The 14,724-nt window shown below is 50.2% G+C and overlaps 1 protein-coding gene and 1 long non-coding RNA gene across 3 annotated transcripts; both read left to right on the top strand.

Moving 5' to 3' along the window:
* The first annotated feature begins 442 nt into the window (after positions 1–442).
* On the top strand, positions 443–10,432 carry NELFB (negative elongation factor complex member B). 2 transcript variants are annotated; one of them, XM_071765913.1, is made up of 13 exons: positions 443–639; positions 1,052–1,215; positions 1,368–1,467; positions 2,166–2,396; positions 3,419–3,604; positions 4,189–4,301; positions 5,084–5,186; positions 5,652–5,747; positions 6,614–6,756; positions 7,913–8,019; positions 8,736–8,877; positions 9,617–9,725; positions 9,959–10,432. In XM_071765913.1, the coding sequence occupies exons 1-13, from the start codon at positions 538–540 to the stop codon at positions 10,094–10,096; spliced, it is 1,734 nt and encodes a 577-aa protein (XP_071622014.1). In that variant the 5' UTR covers positions 443–537; the 3' UTR covers positions 10,097–10,432. The 2 variants fall into 2 exon arrangements, with proteins under 2 accessions (XP_071622014.1, XP_071622015.1); XM_071765914.1 differs by lacking the exon at positions 1,052–1,215 and having other exon boundaries at positions 502–639.
* Positions 10,433–10,434: 2 nt separating this feature from the next.
* LOC139806388 (uncharacterized) lies at positions 10,435–13,037 on the top strand. Its single transcript, XR_011730231.1, has 2 exons — positions 10,435–11,652; positions 11,965–13,037. It is a non-coding gene; the product is annotated as an uncharacterized lncRNA (long non-coding RNA).
* Positions 13,038–14,724: the final 1,687 nt, after the last annotated feature.

The following is a 14,724-nucleotide window of genomic DNA, read 5'->3' as shown; positions in this document are numbered from 1 at the left end:
TTCTCCAGGTTTGGGATTCCACCCCCAGGAGTCTCTTGGCTGCTTTGGTCTCTGCTGGGGGCAGATGGTGGGGGCTGCTTGGGTCTTGTGTCCCCACAGAGCCAGGGGCAGTGCAGGTGAGCACAGCAACCCCCATGAAGGTCCCTGAAACCACGATTTCTGAAGCAAAACGTCCCAATTCCAGGAGAGGTTCTGCTTGTTCTGCTTTCTGCCCCTCTTTGCAGGGACTGGGTCTGGGAATAAGAATGAAGCTACTCCGAAGCAGCTCTGCCGGCAGCACGGGCTTGCAGGGCCGCAATCGGGTCGGGGAAAGCCCAATTCCCCGGTACCGGGAGGCTCGGACCCGGCGGCGGCAGCGCCGGAACCTTTGTGCGGCGGAACCAGTGTGCGGCGGAACCTGTGTGCGGGTTCCGCGGGGGCGAGGCAGGGGGACGGACGGCGCTTGGCTGGGGGAGCCGATAGCGGGGCGGACCGGGGCGGGAGTGGGCCCGGGGGGTTCGGGGCGGGTCCGTTCGGTTCCGTTCGGTTGGCACCGAGATGTACGCGGGGCTGCAGGAGCTGGGGGTGGCCAACGGCGAGGACCTGAAGGAGACGCTGACCAACTGCACGGAGCCGCTGAAAGCCATCGAGCAGTTCCAGGTACGGCCTGGGAAGGAGGGGCCGAGGGTGCTGGGACCCTCCCCAGGGTGCTGGGAGCTTCCCCAGGGTGCTGGGACCCTCCCCAGGGTGCTGGGAGCTTCCCCAGGGTGCTGGGACCCTCCCCAGGGTGCTGGGAGCTTCCCCAGGGTGCTGGGAGCTTCCCCAGGGTGCTGGGACCCTCCCCAGGGTGCTGGGACCCTCCCCAGGGTGCTGGGACCCTCCCCAGGGTGCTGGGGGGCAGCCGGCAGCGGGAGAAGACCCCAGGTGGGAAATGTGCTTCGTTTTGAGGGGGGAGGGGGGTTTCCTCCTTTTATTTTCTAACCCGTCTGGGACTTGCAGGCCCTGCTGGGACTTGCTGGCTGGGAGCTGGGAGCCCCCTCCTCCCGCCCGCTGTTTGTGTTTGTGTTGGCAGACAGAAAATGGAGTGCTCCTGCCCTCCCTCCAGTCGGCACTCCCCTTCCTGGACCTGCACGGCACCCCCAGGCTGGAATTCCACCAGTCCGTGTTCGATGAGCTGAGGGAGAAGCTGCTGGAGAGGGTCTCGGCCATTGCTTTGGAAGGGAAAGTGGAGGAGAGGTTTGTCTGGGGTCTCGTTGGGTGCTGGGATGAGTGGGGAGCTCTGTGTGCACATCAGAGCCCTGCAGAGGAGAATTCAGCTCCCGGTGAGGTGGCTCTGGTTTGGTTCTTTAGTGCTGCACAGAACTTGGTCTCTTGTTGCACGTTTTCAGGTACAAGAAGCTGGAGGATCTCCTGGAGAAGAGCTTTTCCCTGGTCAAGATGCCCTCCATACAGCCCGTGGTGATGTGTGTCATGAAGCACTTGCCCAAGGTGAAGCCCCCGTGCTGCTGCCTCCTTCTGTCACATCTCTGGGCAGAGCTCCAGGGGTTTGTCACTCAGTGTGAGGAGTGGCTGCAGATTTGCTGCATTCTTGTCTCTGGCAGCAGCTTGGAGCCCTTCAGAAAGCATTTTATCTTCTGACAATCTGGCCAGAATGTTTCCCTCTTTTGCCCCATTCTCATGGTCATGTTCACTGGTGGGTGGAGTTTTCCACAGCTGATTTAAAAATCCCTGATAAGTGGAAAATAAGATTTGAGGGATGGAACTGGAAGTAGAGAGGAGTGAGACTGAGATGTGTGAGATCAGCCTCCAGGAGCAGCTTTATCAAGCAGCAATTTATTGGTGCAGTACTTGAGGCAATGGATTCAAAACTGCTCCTAGAAGTTTTTTAAAGCTGCTGAGGTCTCAGATATTGCCCCAGATCTCAGCATTGTGGGTTTAAAAGAACTCTTTTTCCCTCTTTGCCAGAAATAAAGGAAAGTTTGGTGCATAGGTTGGTTGTGGAGGTGCCTTAGGGCTGTCTGGCTGTGAGAGGAGAGGCCAGGCAAGAGATGAACCTGCTGCATGGTGTTGTGGCCATTGCCAGGCTGCCTGAGCTGGTGGTTTAGGTGTCTCCTCCAGCCAGTCCTTGGCTGGGCAGGCAGCAGGAGAGCTGCTCTCCCCTGGGGTAACTCTTGTGCTGGTCACAGGTCCCTGAGAAGAAGCTGAAGCTGGTGATGGGTGACAAGGAGCTGTACAAGGCCTGTGCAGTGGAGGTGAAACGCCAGATCTGGCAGGACAACCAGGCCCTGTTTGGGGATGAGGTGTCCCCCCTGCTGAAGCAATACATCCTGGAGAAAGAAAACCTTCTCTTCAGCAGTGACATCTCTGTCTTGCACAACTTCTTCAGCTCATCTCCCAAGACAAGGCGTCAAGGAGAGGTGAGGACGAGCTCTGCCCACAGGTCTGTGAGGGGAATGAACCCCTCAGCTTCCAGGCAGCCCCAGCAGAGGAGAATCTGCCACCCACTCAACTCCCCTGCTGCAGGGGTTTAGTTAGATAAAGCATCTGCAAGAAATACCAGGACATTTTCTTCTCCATGCCTTGATAAAGATAGCAGGAATTATTTTTCAGTAGTTGCTCAGTGCCATGCAGTAGCTGATGCTGTTTGTGTGCTTTTAAAGAATCAGCAAAAAATAAATCAGAGTTGTGGTTTCACCCTGGCTGGCACCAGGTGTCTGCTCCCTCCCTCCTCCTGCTGGGACAGAGAGAAACTCAGAGAAACTGAGACAAAAAGTGGTGAATAATTTGAGAGGAATTTGTAAGGGAAAAAACCACAACAACAAAGAGAGAGGAAATTAAAACCCAAAAAGAACAAATGATGTTGTCCCAGCTGTGCTGCCCCCTCCCAGCTTTCTGTGCACCCCCAGAACTCTGCTGGCAGGGGGGGAGCAGGAGAGGCCTTGAGGCTGTCACTGAAACCCCCCTGGTGTGTTTCACACAGACCCAAAACAGCCCCAGACAAACTGCTTGACAAAAAATAACCCTGTCCCAGCTAAAACCTTCACTTTGCTGCCTGTAGGCTGAAGGTAAATAGATAGAAATAAAAAACTTCCAAAGCAAAGGGAGTTTTGCTCATGGTAAAACAAGTGTACATTAAATTCAGCAGTAACAGGTTCTGCCTCTGGCCCATTTCATGTAGCTGAGACTTTGTTTTACACCAGTGCTGCAATTCCCTTTAGCAAGGGAGCCTTTTCACATTTTTTATTCTTACGTGGTGGCTGTGAAAGATGTGTGAGCAACAAACTCTTGGAAGTCTTGGTGTCAGGAATTCTTGTTCAGGAGCTCGTGTTGGTGCTGATATTTCAGTCTTGATAAAAGATTTTCATTCTGTGTGTGTAAAATAACAGGATCTCTTGGCACTGAGTGTGTGGGTGTGTTTGGTTTCCCTCTCTGGGTTCAGGTGGTTCAGAAGCTGACCCAGATGATAGGGAAGAACGTGAAGCTGTATGACATGGTGCTGCAGTTCCTGAGGACTTTGTTCCTGAGGACAAGGAATGTCCATTACTGCACCCTGAGGGCAGAGCTCCTGATGTCCCTGCATGACCTGGAGATCAATGACATCTGCAACGTTGACCCCTGCCACAAGGTACCTGGGGCTGCTTTCCTGCAGAGTTCCCTGTCCCCTCCTGTGCTGCCCTGCAGGGCTTCAGAGCTGCCTCCTCTCTCTGAAGAGAGTTCAGGCCTTCAATCCAAAAATCACCTTGTACTCCTTGGAGCTTCAGGGGAAAATTTCCTCTTGGTTAGCAGCTTGCTTCCATTTCATAGCCCATAAATCATCCAAACCAGTGGTACTGGTGCAGTGTGAAAAGCAGTGTCTGATCTGCCCTGTGTAGGTGCTGAAACACCACCAGACACCATGAGCCAGCCCCAGGTTTTTAGTCAAAGCTTGGTTTTCCCTCCTTGTTCTGCCTGGGGTGATAAACTCCAAACCCCAAGCTGTGTGCAGCACTGGAGCCTCTGCTCTCCTGCTGGGGTGTTTATTTCTGGCCTCCTCTATCTGTCACCAGCTTGGTGCTGCACCTAAGCATATAAATCAGCCCCCTCAGTTCCAGGTGTCTGGAGGATATTCTGAGCCTCTTTGCTGTGACATCATAACTTTTACTGCTGCTTTAATGAGTTGCTGGGGTTCATAAAGCTTTCTCCTTTTCTATTTGTATTTTTTGGTGACAGTTCACCTGGTGCCTGGATGCCTGCATTAGGGAGAAGTTTGTGGACAACAAGAGAGCTCGGGAGCTGCAGGGGTTCCTGGATGGAGTGAAGAAAGGACAAGAACAAGTGCTGGGGTAAGGCACTTGGGCTCCTTATTGAAAACCTGGGAATGTGCTCCTGGCAGGCACAACATCTGACAGGTATTGCAGGGGCTGATTCTTCCCCAGAGCTGGCTCATAGCCCAGGGCTCTTTGGAGTGGCCAAACCCAGCACATTCCTGAGCAGCAATGCCCAGAGCCAGGCAGCTCTGGGGACAGGCTGCCACCCCTGGGACTGACTGGGGGAGGTCTCCTGCTGGGGTGCTGTGCAGCAGAGCTTTAGTAGCTGTTCTCAGGCAGTGTGTGCTTCCAAGCCAGAGAAACAACAGTCATGGAGGTTTTAATTAACAAGAGACAGAAATTCAGGTTTTACATGGTCATAGTGAAGGTGCTGGTGCAGTGCTTGCCCTGTGCCCCAATCTTGTTAAGCTCTGCAGGGTCTGAAGATGTGCTTATAAAAACAGTGTCCAGAGGCACACAGCACTTTGGTGTCACCTCTGGGAGTTTATAGAATCCCAGAATCCCTGGTTTGGAACAGAAGGGACCTTAAAGCCCCCTCAGAGCCCCCCCTGCCATGGTCAGGGACCCCTCCCCCAGCCCAGGGTGCTCCAAGCCCCATCCAACCTTCAACACTGCCAGGGATGGGGCAGCCACAGCTTCTGGGGGCACCCTGGGGCTCAGCACCCTTAGGATTCCCCACAGGGTTACAACAAAGAATAAACCCAAGCATCTCAGCCTAGTGAAACACACAGGTCCTGCAGCTGGAGATGGAACTGTGCAAATAAAATGTGATTTATTTAATATTGACTTCTTCTCAGGGACTTGTCAATGATCTTGTGTGATCCCTTTGCCATCAACACCTTAGCCTTGAGTACCATAAGGCACCTGCAGGACCTGGTGGGGCAGGACACCTTACCCAGGGTGAGTGTTGCAGCTTTTCTGCCTAATCTGAGCCTTAATTGGATGTGTTAATCAGCAAGGGGCTGGGGACTGACACTGCAGCAGTACCATGAAGCTGCATGTGGCAACTGCAGTAAGGGAAACTTGATGCTGCCTCTCCATCTGTAGCATTTGTACCTTGCAGCTCTCTTGGAGGGCACTTTGGAGCTCTCCAAACTGAGCCATTCCCTGCATGGCTCCTGCTACCTAACAGCTAGATTATAAAATATTCCAAAACCCCACAACCCTTCAGGTGTGGCTGTTGTTTGATTCCCATTTGAAGAATCAGTTGTCAGTTAAATGGGGGCACTGAATATCTCTGGCAGTCTTTGATAAAGCTGATAATCCAGGAGAGCTTTGATTGTAAACCACTACTTCCAAATAACTCTCTGTATGTGCAACTTGGAGAAGATGAAAACAACTGGTTTTGTCCTCTTAAAATTCCAGGAAAGCCCAGATCTGCTGCTGCTCCTCAGGATGCTGTCTTTGGGACAGGGGGCCTGGGACATGATTGACAGCCAGGTCTTCAAGGAACCAAAAATGGTGAGTTATTTTGGTGCTTAGAATTCAACTAAACACATTTGGACTTTTTATCATTTCATTGCACACCTGATTAATGTTCATTCTCATCACAGAAGAAAACATGTAAGTGTCACAGAGCAGCAGCTCCAGTGGATATGTTGTAAGCTTCATTTGCCTGCTTTTTTATTTACATGAATGCCTGGCCCTTACTTGTTTTAATATCAAACTGTACCTCAGTTAAATTCTGCACTGGTTGCTCCTTGTCCCTGGGGAGCTTCTACACACCTGGCACCTTTGTTCAGAAGATCTTGTCTGAGGAAAGCAGGGTTCAGAAGGTGGTCTGAAACTCTGGTAATAGTGTGGCAAGTTCTCATTGCCTCCAAAGACATTTTTCCCCTCCAAGTATCTGTAGCAGCAATTTGTGTAGTGCCACGTTCAGCTGCAAGCTTTCCATGAGAATTTCCCTGCCCAGGATTAAAGGCAGCTCCTGATCCTGGAGCTGATGTGTGGAGCTGTGGCAGGGCTGTGGTGTTCCCAGCAGCACTGCTTCTGCAGAGAAATTTACTGTTTCTGTTCTGAATTGCCACCCTTAACATGCAGAGCTTGCAGTTGTTGGCAAAGGACTCTCAAAAGAAATGCTCCATAACTGTCAAAAGAAAGCTTTTGAGCAGTGGTTTTTCTGTGGATGAGGTGAATTCCAGTTTTCCAATTAGCAGTGGAAGAGGTGGAAGTGTTTTGGCTGGAACAGATGTCTGAGAGCTTGTTTCCTTACAGTGTGGGATGGGGCTGGTGCTGTTGCCTCAGTGCTTGTGGCAGCACTCTAGGAACATCACCTGGTGACTGATGAAAGCTTTGTTCTTTCCCCTCTCCTCTCCCCTCCCTCCCAGGAGGCTGAGCTGATCACCAGGTTCTTGCCCATGCTGATGTCCTTTGTGGTGGATGATCACACGTTCAATGTGGATCAGAAGCTGCCCTCAGAGGAGAAGGGGCCAGTTCCCTACCCCAGCACCATTCCTGAGGCTTTCACCAAGTAGGTAACCTGCTTTATTTGGTACCAGATAAACCATCAGGGAGCCAGACAACAGGGACAGGAAAAAACACTTTGTGTGCTCTCACTTCCTTGAAGTCAGATTTAGTCCTGGTTAAATCAGACCTGAGCTTTTCATTTAGGAAAAGAGGTTTCCTCTGTGATTCCCAGGATAAAATGTATCTACAAAAATACTCTTATTTCCTGTAATGACAGATTGCAAATGAAAATATTTGGAATTAGTGCTTTCAAATCTTTTGCTTGTGTGGCTGCCCAGGCAGGGAGGGAGATGTTTGGGTGCAGCTGGGTGAGCACACATACTGAAGTCTGCTATGATAGATTGTAAAATTTGCATTTTTGTCACACAGCACTCAAACTACTCACTCCAACTATCACTCCAGGGATGTCAAAAAGTTAAATAAAACCTCTGCATGCTCTGTTTTACTCAGGTCTTGCACTAATTTCCAGCTCTATTCTTATCTGTATGCCAGAATCTGGAGCACTGTATCCAGGTGGTTGTGCTCTGCTCTGACACTCTGGGAAACTAAAATGAAACAGGACTGGGGACTCATCTTTGAGTATTTGGGCTTCTTCTAAGCCCCAGTTTGAATAGCTCCTTTATCAGTAACACTGTTATAAATCATGGAATAGAGAACCCCAGACTGGGTTGGGTTGGAAGGGACCCTAAAGATCATCTCATTCCCACCCCTGCCATGCCCAGGGACCCCTCCCCCAGCCCAGGGTGCTCCAAGCCCCATCCAACCTTCAGCACTGCCAGGGATGGGGCAGCCACAGCTTCTGGGGGCAACCAGGGGCTCAGCACCCTCACACCAAAGAATTTCTTCCTCATGTCCCACCTCAGTCTCCCCTCTGCAAGTTCTGAACCATTGCCCTGTCCCCTCACTGCAACCCCCTGCAGAAAGCCCTGCCCCAGCTTTAGTGTAATGTTCACAAGATGTTCACAATCAAATCCAACTGTTGGTCTGGGGGATAGGGAAGTGTTTGCTGACCAGTACAGGTTCCTGGGATGTGGTAGTGACCATGGTGTGATCACTCAGTCACTGAGTGGCTGCTCCTGATGAACATTGAGGTTAGCTTCTTGATTGCTATCCAACAGGATTTAAACCCTCTTAAAAAAACCCCTTTTCTGCCATAACAGATTCTTGCAGGAGAACAGAATAGCTTGTGAGATTGGGCTGTATTACATCCTTCACATCACTAAGCAGAGGAACAAGAATGCTTTCCTTAGGCTGCTGCCAGCTCTGGGTAAGTTGTTGTCTTCTGTTCCTGAGCTGTTTGCCTTGCACTGGACACCTGGGAGACAAGTAAAGCTGCAGGGAAAGTGATTTCAGAGTCAGAGATGTAATGTTTTGCTTTGGCTCTTCTGCTGACTCCATTGTAAGGCCCTGCAGGAGTGTTTGTTCTTACCTGCAACTGGGATAGATTCCTGCTGATCCAGGGATTTGGAGATAGTGGCTGAAGGTCAGTGGTTCCTGAGATCAAAGGCTGAATTGCAGTGGGATTAGCTGGGAGCTGCTTGGAATGAATCTGAAGGATAAATGAGCAGGTGGCTTAATTCTGCTGCTGCTCATGGTAATTCATGTGGCCAGAAAGTCTTGGGACTTGGCTTTGTGTGCTGTGTAGCAAAACAGGATTGAGCACAGCCTTAAATTCTTCCCTGGGATTACCTTCCCTGGGGGAAACTGCAGGAGGGATCTGAAGCAATCTTAGGAATTGCAGCTCCCAGCAGTGGTGGGCAGGGGGGTTCACTCCCCACTCCCTCACCCCAGCTCTGGGGCTCTTGGAACTCTTTGAACCCTCAGCTCAGCTCCTGCATTTTTGTGTCTGAAATACCAAAGCCACCTCTCTGGGCTGCCTGTTTTAAAATCTCACTGCAAAGTTTTCAGCAGGAAGATCTGCTGTGTTTGTCAGGTTTCCCCACACCCCTGTGAGCCTCAGTCTTTCCTTTTCGTGTTGTGCAGTTGAGACATTCAGTGACTTGGCCTTCAGTGACATTTTCCTGCACCTGCTCACTGGCAACCTCACACTGCTGGGTGATGAATTTGCACTCGAGGAGTTCTGCACCAGTCTCTTTGATGGTTTCTTTCTCACTGCCTGCTCCAGGTAAATCTGATTTTCCTCAGGGAAAGTGAGTTTATAGGATAGCTGAGTTTGTACTGCTTTTATCTGCTTTTATCTATAGTTTAATTGTTCAGCAAACTCTTCACATACAGTGGAAATAATTAGCCTGGTGCTGTTTTTCTTTAAGGAAAAGTTTGTCTTTTGTGATCAAGTTTTTAACAGGAAAATTGTGGAGTGTTGATTATAAATTTTTACCTGAATTGTGGCTCATTATCCATGTGTTGGAGCTACACAGCACAGTCTCCTTCCTGCTTTGCAGTAACTTCAGCTCTTTGCAGTATCAGCTGCAGGCTGAAAATCTGTTTTTATCTCTTAATTCTGTGAAGTTAATGTGGCCCAACTGCTGCAAAACCAGCTCCAGCCTCCAGGACACTTCCCCAGCAGTGAGCACAGCTCAGGATCTGCTGCAGCCACTGCCTCCACACACAGAGGAACAAACATCCCAGCTGCTGAAAATCTGGTTGCAGCTGAACATCTTCCCCTCCTGCCTCAGGATTGCTACAGTCCCCTCCTGTTAAATAATTACCTAAATTGCAGGGAAGTGGAAGGCAGGGTTAGCACTTTTAGCACACAGGTGCTCAGTGCTCAGGTGGGCTGGGAAATGATCCCAAAGCTGCTGGTCTGTGGGTGTGTCAATTATTCTGGTGCTCTTGCTGTAACTTTGCTGATCTGGAGGTGGTGGTTTGGGTGGGTTACTCTTCTTTCAAATTGCTTTCTCTAGAAAGGAGAATGTACACAGACATGTGCTGAGACTGCTGCTCCACCTGCATCACAAAGTGGTGCCTGCCAAGTTAGAGTCTCTCCAGAAGGCTTTGGAACCCACCAAGCAGGTAAGAAGAGAAAGGCAAAATGAATTGCAAATGAATGCAGCTGCTTTTCCAAACCTTGCTGAAGTGGAACACCTGCTGTGCTGTCCCTGTCTTAATTACTTTGTAGCTTCCTCTTTTGGGTTGGTTTGGGTTAAAACAGGCAGGGTGGTTGCACCCTTGGTGTTCTTGTTCAGTAGCAGCTAGAGTGAAGTTTGACTCTGCTGTTTTTCCCCTCCCTAATTCTCATTTTGCAGAGTGGGGAGGCCGTGAAGGAGCTTTATACCCAACTCACAGAGAAACTGGAGCTTCACAAGCCAAGTCCAGCAGAAGTGACTGAGACTCCCCCCATGGAGCTGCCCTTGCCCACTGTGCCCACACCAGCCCCACGCTGAGCTCTGCCTGGAGTGCCAGAGGAAGAGAGAGGAACTTCCCCAGTGCTCTGCAGCACCTCTCGGGGCTGCCTTTCAGTGTCTGCCTACAGGGTGGAACCAAACCAACAAACCAACCAACCAACCAACCAAAAAGCCACTGAAGCTCCTTCAGGAAACACTGCAGTTTACCCAGCTCACTGGCTCTTGCTGGTTAGAAAACTCTGTATGCAGTGCATTCCAAAGTTTACTGTTCTTAAAGATAGCTGAGTGTCTTCTTGTAGATCCACTTCAAAGCTGCCTGTACATGTGTGTGGTTTTTTTCAAAAAGAAAATGCATATTTTTAAGCTTGGTATCTTGTGCTTTTGAACTGGATGTTAAGAACTGGTCACGGAGTGCTGAGCTCCTTTAGGGTTGAGCAGGTAGTGTGAACACCTGGAGGCCAATCCTGGCTTCCTCTGGTCATTACTTTGCTCTTTGGGACCTTTGGAGAAGATGCTGAGCAGAAGGAGATACCAGGAGATAAGATGCAGTTTCCTCTTTGGGGTTTAACTCCCTTGGTACGTGGTAGGACTTGGTGCATCAGTCAGAGATCTCCAGCAGTGTCACTGGGCTGAGCAGCAGTCAGCAGCCATCTTCTCAAGCTTTTACAAAGAAGGCCAGAAATTGAATATTCTATGATTCTATGGGATTCCTTTTGTTTTTAATCTTTTTGTAGCTCTACAGAAGGTTCCAGCTGGGTGCAGCACCCTGCTCTGCCCTGGGTGCACACTAGAGGGTAGTGCACCCCTGTCCTGCTGCTGGAGATCCCTCCCTGTCTGGCCTGGGGAGCTGGAAGCACATCCACACTTGGGTTAGTTTGTCTAACAGCAGGGGTGTGAGAGGAAAAAATCCCATGGGTTGTCTCTAAACCTCCTGAGCCTGACTGGGGAATGAATTTTTATAATTAATTCTAATTAGCTCGAGTGATCTGGTCCTCTCCCTGTGCTCTGTGATCTCCTGGGAGATCTGAGTTAGTAATAACTCAGGAGTTTTCCAGGCTTTTGGGGTGGTTAACATCTCACTGGACGTTTTACACTGAGCTGGGTCAGAAGGGTGGCAGAGCTCTGGGTCTGCAGTGAGTGACAGAAGCAGAGGAACCAGGTCTGACTGTCAAATCAGTGGAAAAGACAATTATTACAGTAAAATGTAACTATATTATAGTTATAAATTATGTTATAGTATAAAATGTTCTAGTAAAATGACTGCCAAACCACCTGGCAGGCAGAGCATGCCCAGCCCAATGGATTTCTCCTGGAAGAAAGACCCAGAGGAGTGGAGGGGCAGCAGCTCAGTCCTTGCTGCAGAGCCATGGCACAACCTGGTGAGCCAGAGACTTGGTGTGCTGCTGGGTGATGGTGTTACAGCTCCTTGGTGACATCTGCCCCAAAATATGACCATCTTAGCCTAAAAAATAAAGAGGAGTTAAGTGGTGAGTACCTCTGAGGATGGGGAGCAGCACAGGGTTTGCCTGTTGGTGTTCATAAGGGCACCTCTGGAGCTGTAAATGCTGGTTTAGACCTTGGTCCCCTGGGGCTGTGTCCCAGTGCTCAGAGTCTCTCCCAGCAGCAGAGAGGAGACAGCAGCACAGGCTGGGTTGGAACATTTCTGGCCTTTCTTGCAGTCTTGATGGATGACACAGAGATGCTGCTTCATGTTCCCTTTTGTACAGCAGTAAGGAGTCTGTCCTGGCACCCAAATGCCACCATTAATTCAGCTGTCTTGGGAGAGGTGTCTCTCTGGAGCTGCTTTTCAGGACCTGGGAGTATTGCTGCACAGTTACAGGTCCCCCAGTGACCACAGAGCTCTCTGTGTTCTCCATCTGACTTTCCAACTTTTCTTTCCCCATCAGGCTGGCATGTTAAGGGCTTGTGGACTGCTCCAAGCTCCATCCCCATGGCTCTGAACCCACAGACCAGCCCTGGGTACCCTTGCCAGCCCTCTGCCTCCACCAGAGCTGGGCTCAGCATTAAAAGCAAGGGACAACCGAGCTGCTCAGAGCTTCAGGTGGGTCTAAAACAGGGACTAGGGGCAGCTCTACCTGATTTCAGGGCAGCCCTCAGTGCTGAGGATAGATCAGACAGGGTTTCAGCTCTTTGGTCCCTCCAGGAGAATCAGGTTTTAAGCCTTGGTGAATCAGATTTTCCAGCCTGGCTACTGACATCCTCTGCAGGGCAAGAAGAGGAGAACCCATCAGCACCTGGAAACCATACTAAAGATAACAAGATCAGTCCAGGATAACTTCACAGAAAGCAACTAAACCATCTACCTGGGTGGATTTTGTCCTGCTGGACCTGCAAGGGGAGTTTGATGAGAGGGATGAAGCTGAAAAACTGGATGCAGTGAAACCAGCTTCCTTTTCTTGCAAAACAATTGCACAAGGGGCAAAGGTCTCTCCCTTGGGTCTGCAGCTGAGCTCAGTCTGTGCTGTGTTCTCCTGATCAGCAGGGCCTGTGCTCAGAGAAGAGGAAGAGCCCAGTTTGTGCATCTGCCTGCTCTGAAGGCAGCAGCCCAGGAGCCTCCATCTCTTCCTTTCCTTCCCCTGGTTCTGGGAGTGTCAGCTCTGTGGGAAAAAGGCAGTGGGAAAAAGAATTCCTGACTCCAGCCACCCAGCTTCAGCCAGACCAAACCCTGGCTGGGTTCTGTGGTGTTAGAGAAAAAAAAAAAGTCCATAACTCAGGAGAGAGAAGTTGTTACTTTGGGATTTCAATTCTTTCCCATTGCCTGCTGCCAGGTTGCTGTGCCAAAGCTGCCTTGTCTGGTCAGGGTTAACAGAATTTAAAGTGGTGAAATGTTTATCAGATCCTGGTGCTGAGTCATTAGCAAATGATACAAAGCCATGGGATGATTAAGAGTGCAAGTTTCACATTACCACTTTTTCAACCACATTTGTAGGTAGCAGCAATTAAAAATCCTCAGAAGAAAGAGCTCAGAGCATCTGTTCTTTGTCTTTTATTAACTGTTGAGTCCCATGAGCTACGGGAGGTGCTGACAGATTCTGCAGGACCTCTTCCTAACTCTGAAAAAAACCTTGTCTGCTCTGAAGGCTGAGATCTGCTCTGCTGGCAGGAGTATTTCCACTTTTTCCTCTGGTTCCAGATCTTTGATGGCTTCTGATCTCAGGAAGGAGAGGCTGCACGTGAATGAGAGAGGGAGGAGAGGGAGATGGGTCTGCAGGTGATGTTGATTCCCCTGAACTGCACTTGGAGCAGCATTTGAGTCATTACAGACTTGGGAAATGAAGCCTGGGTAGCAACAGCAACACAGCAGGTCCAGTAGGTCCTAAGCAGCTTTGTTCCCTGCTCCAAATGAGCACCATGGTCTCTGTTTAATCTCTCATGAATTATCTGTAATTACAGAGGGCTTTTGACGAGCAGATTCTTGCCTGTCCTGGCAGGACAACATTCATGGGCTCTGGCTGGAGACAAGTGTGGATGGAGATGAGGGAAGCACCCTGCAGGGTCCTGCTTGGGTGTCTGAAGACACTGGACCCTAAGACCTTGGGTCCTGCTGTGCTAGGAGTGTCTGGTGTTGGCTCTGATGGCTCCAAATCAGCCTTTCCAGATCCTCTTTTGAATTCCTTGTCAAAGAACTCACAGGTTGTGACAAGTCACTGAGCTGTTAGGAAACCAGCTGTAGGCCCTGGCAGTAACTCCCATGGCCTTGGCTTCTCTGCCTCACGCAATAGGAACAACGAATTGGTGACATTTTTTAACCAAAAAAACCCATCGTGTGTTGAAGTTCAGACAACTTCTTCAAGAGTCCAGGAGACTTTCAGCCCTCGGTGATGTTTGCTGGAGAACTGAGGAGGGCAGAAGGGCAGGGGCTGGTGTGGTTTCCAGAGGAGCATCACTCACCCCTGCTGCAGTGTTCAGCAACCAGTTTGGTTTAATGGGTTTGTGTTCATGAACACCTAAGACAAAACTAGGAGGAAGCTGTAACGAGTTCTCCTGCCACTCTTATCCCAGTGATTTCTCTCTTTGATTTCGTGTAGAAAGCTGCTCTCCCCTGGGCCTAAGGAGTCCCGTTGCCTTTCCTCATCACAGACTGCAGCTGGATAAAGCACCAGTGCTGGCTTTCTCCTCAGACCCCTCGCTGTGTGTGTGACTGGTGCCAGGCATCAGAACCATCTCCTGCAGCCTGGCAACTCTCTCGGTTGCTATGGGAACGGCTCCTCTGTCCTTTCATGGAAAACCTCAAGCATTCCCCTTCCCCTGGCTGTGAGAACACCTCCACTCCTCTGTTGTTTCATTCACTCGCTCGTTCCCATCCGTGGGATCCTCTCCTCCCCATGCAGGGAGTTACTCAGCACTCCTGGGCTCAGAAATGGAAGAACAGGAGTGAGCTGGAAGTCACAGAGTTCTCTGGGGTGGGGACATGGGTACTGCCATGGGGGTTAATTAATATGCAGATGTGCTGTGTCATTAGCAGCCCCTGATGTGCACTGGATTTGTCTATAATGTAAAAATGTTCAAATCCCTGGTTTCTGCACACTGGTCTGCAGCCCAAAAAGTGTCTGAGAAACACCCACCCCCAGTGTTGATCCCCCAGGGAATGTCACCTGGGTTAGCTGAGAAGCAGCTTCCTCTTGGGAAGTTGTTGGTGACACTCT

Source organism: Heliangelus exortis, chromosome 22, assembly GCF_036169615.1.
Source record: "Heliangelus exortis chromosome 22, bHelExo1.hap1, whole genome shotgun sequence".
NCBI classification, from domain to species: domain Eukaryota; kingdom Metazoa; phylum Chordata; class Aves; order Apodiformes; family Trochilidae; genus Heliangelus; species Heliangelus exortis.
Note: the sequence above shows the minus strand (reverse complement) of the source record. Positions and strands in the feature narration are given on the sequence as shown.

Coding starts and splice junctions, on each gene's coding strand:
- NELFB (XM_071765913.1), top strand. CDS start 538: ATGTACGCGGGGCTGCAGGAGCTGGGGGTGGCCAACGGCGAGGACCTG. Junction 640..1,051: donor AAGCCATCGAGCAGTTCCAG/GTACGGCCTGGG, acceptor TTGTGTTGGCAG/ACAGAAAATGGAGTGCTCCT. Junction 6,757..7,912: donor ATTCCTGAGGCTTTCACCAA/GTAGGTAACCTG, acceptor CTGCCATAACAG/ATTCTTGCAGGAGAACAGAA.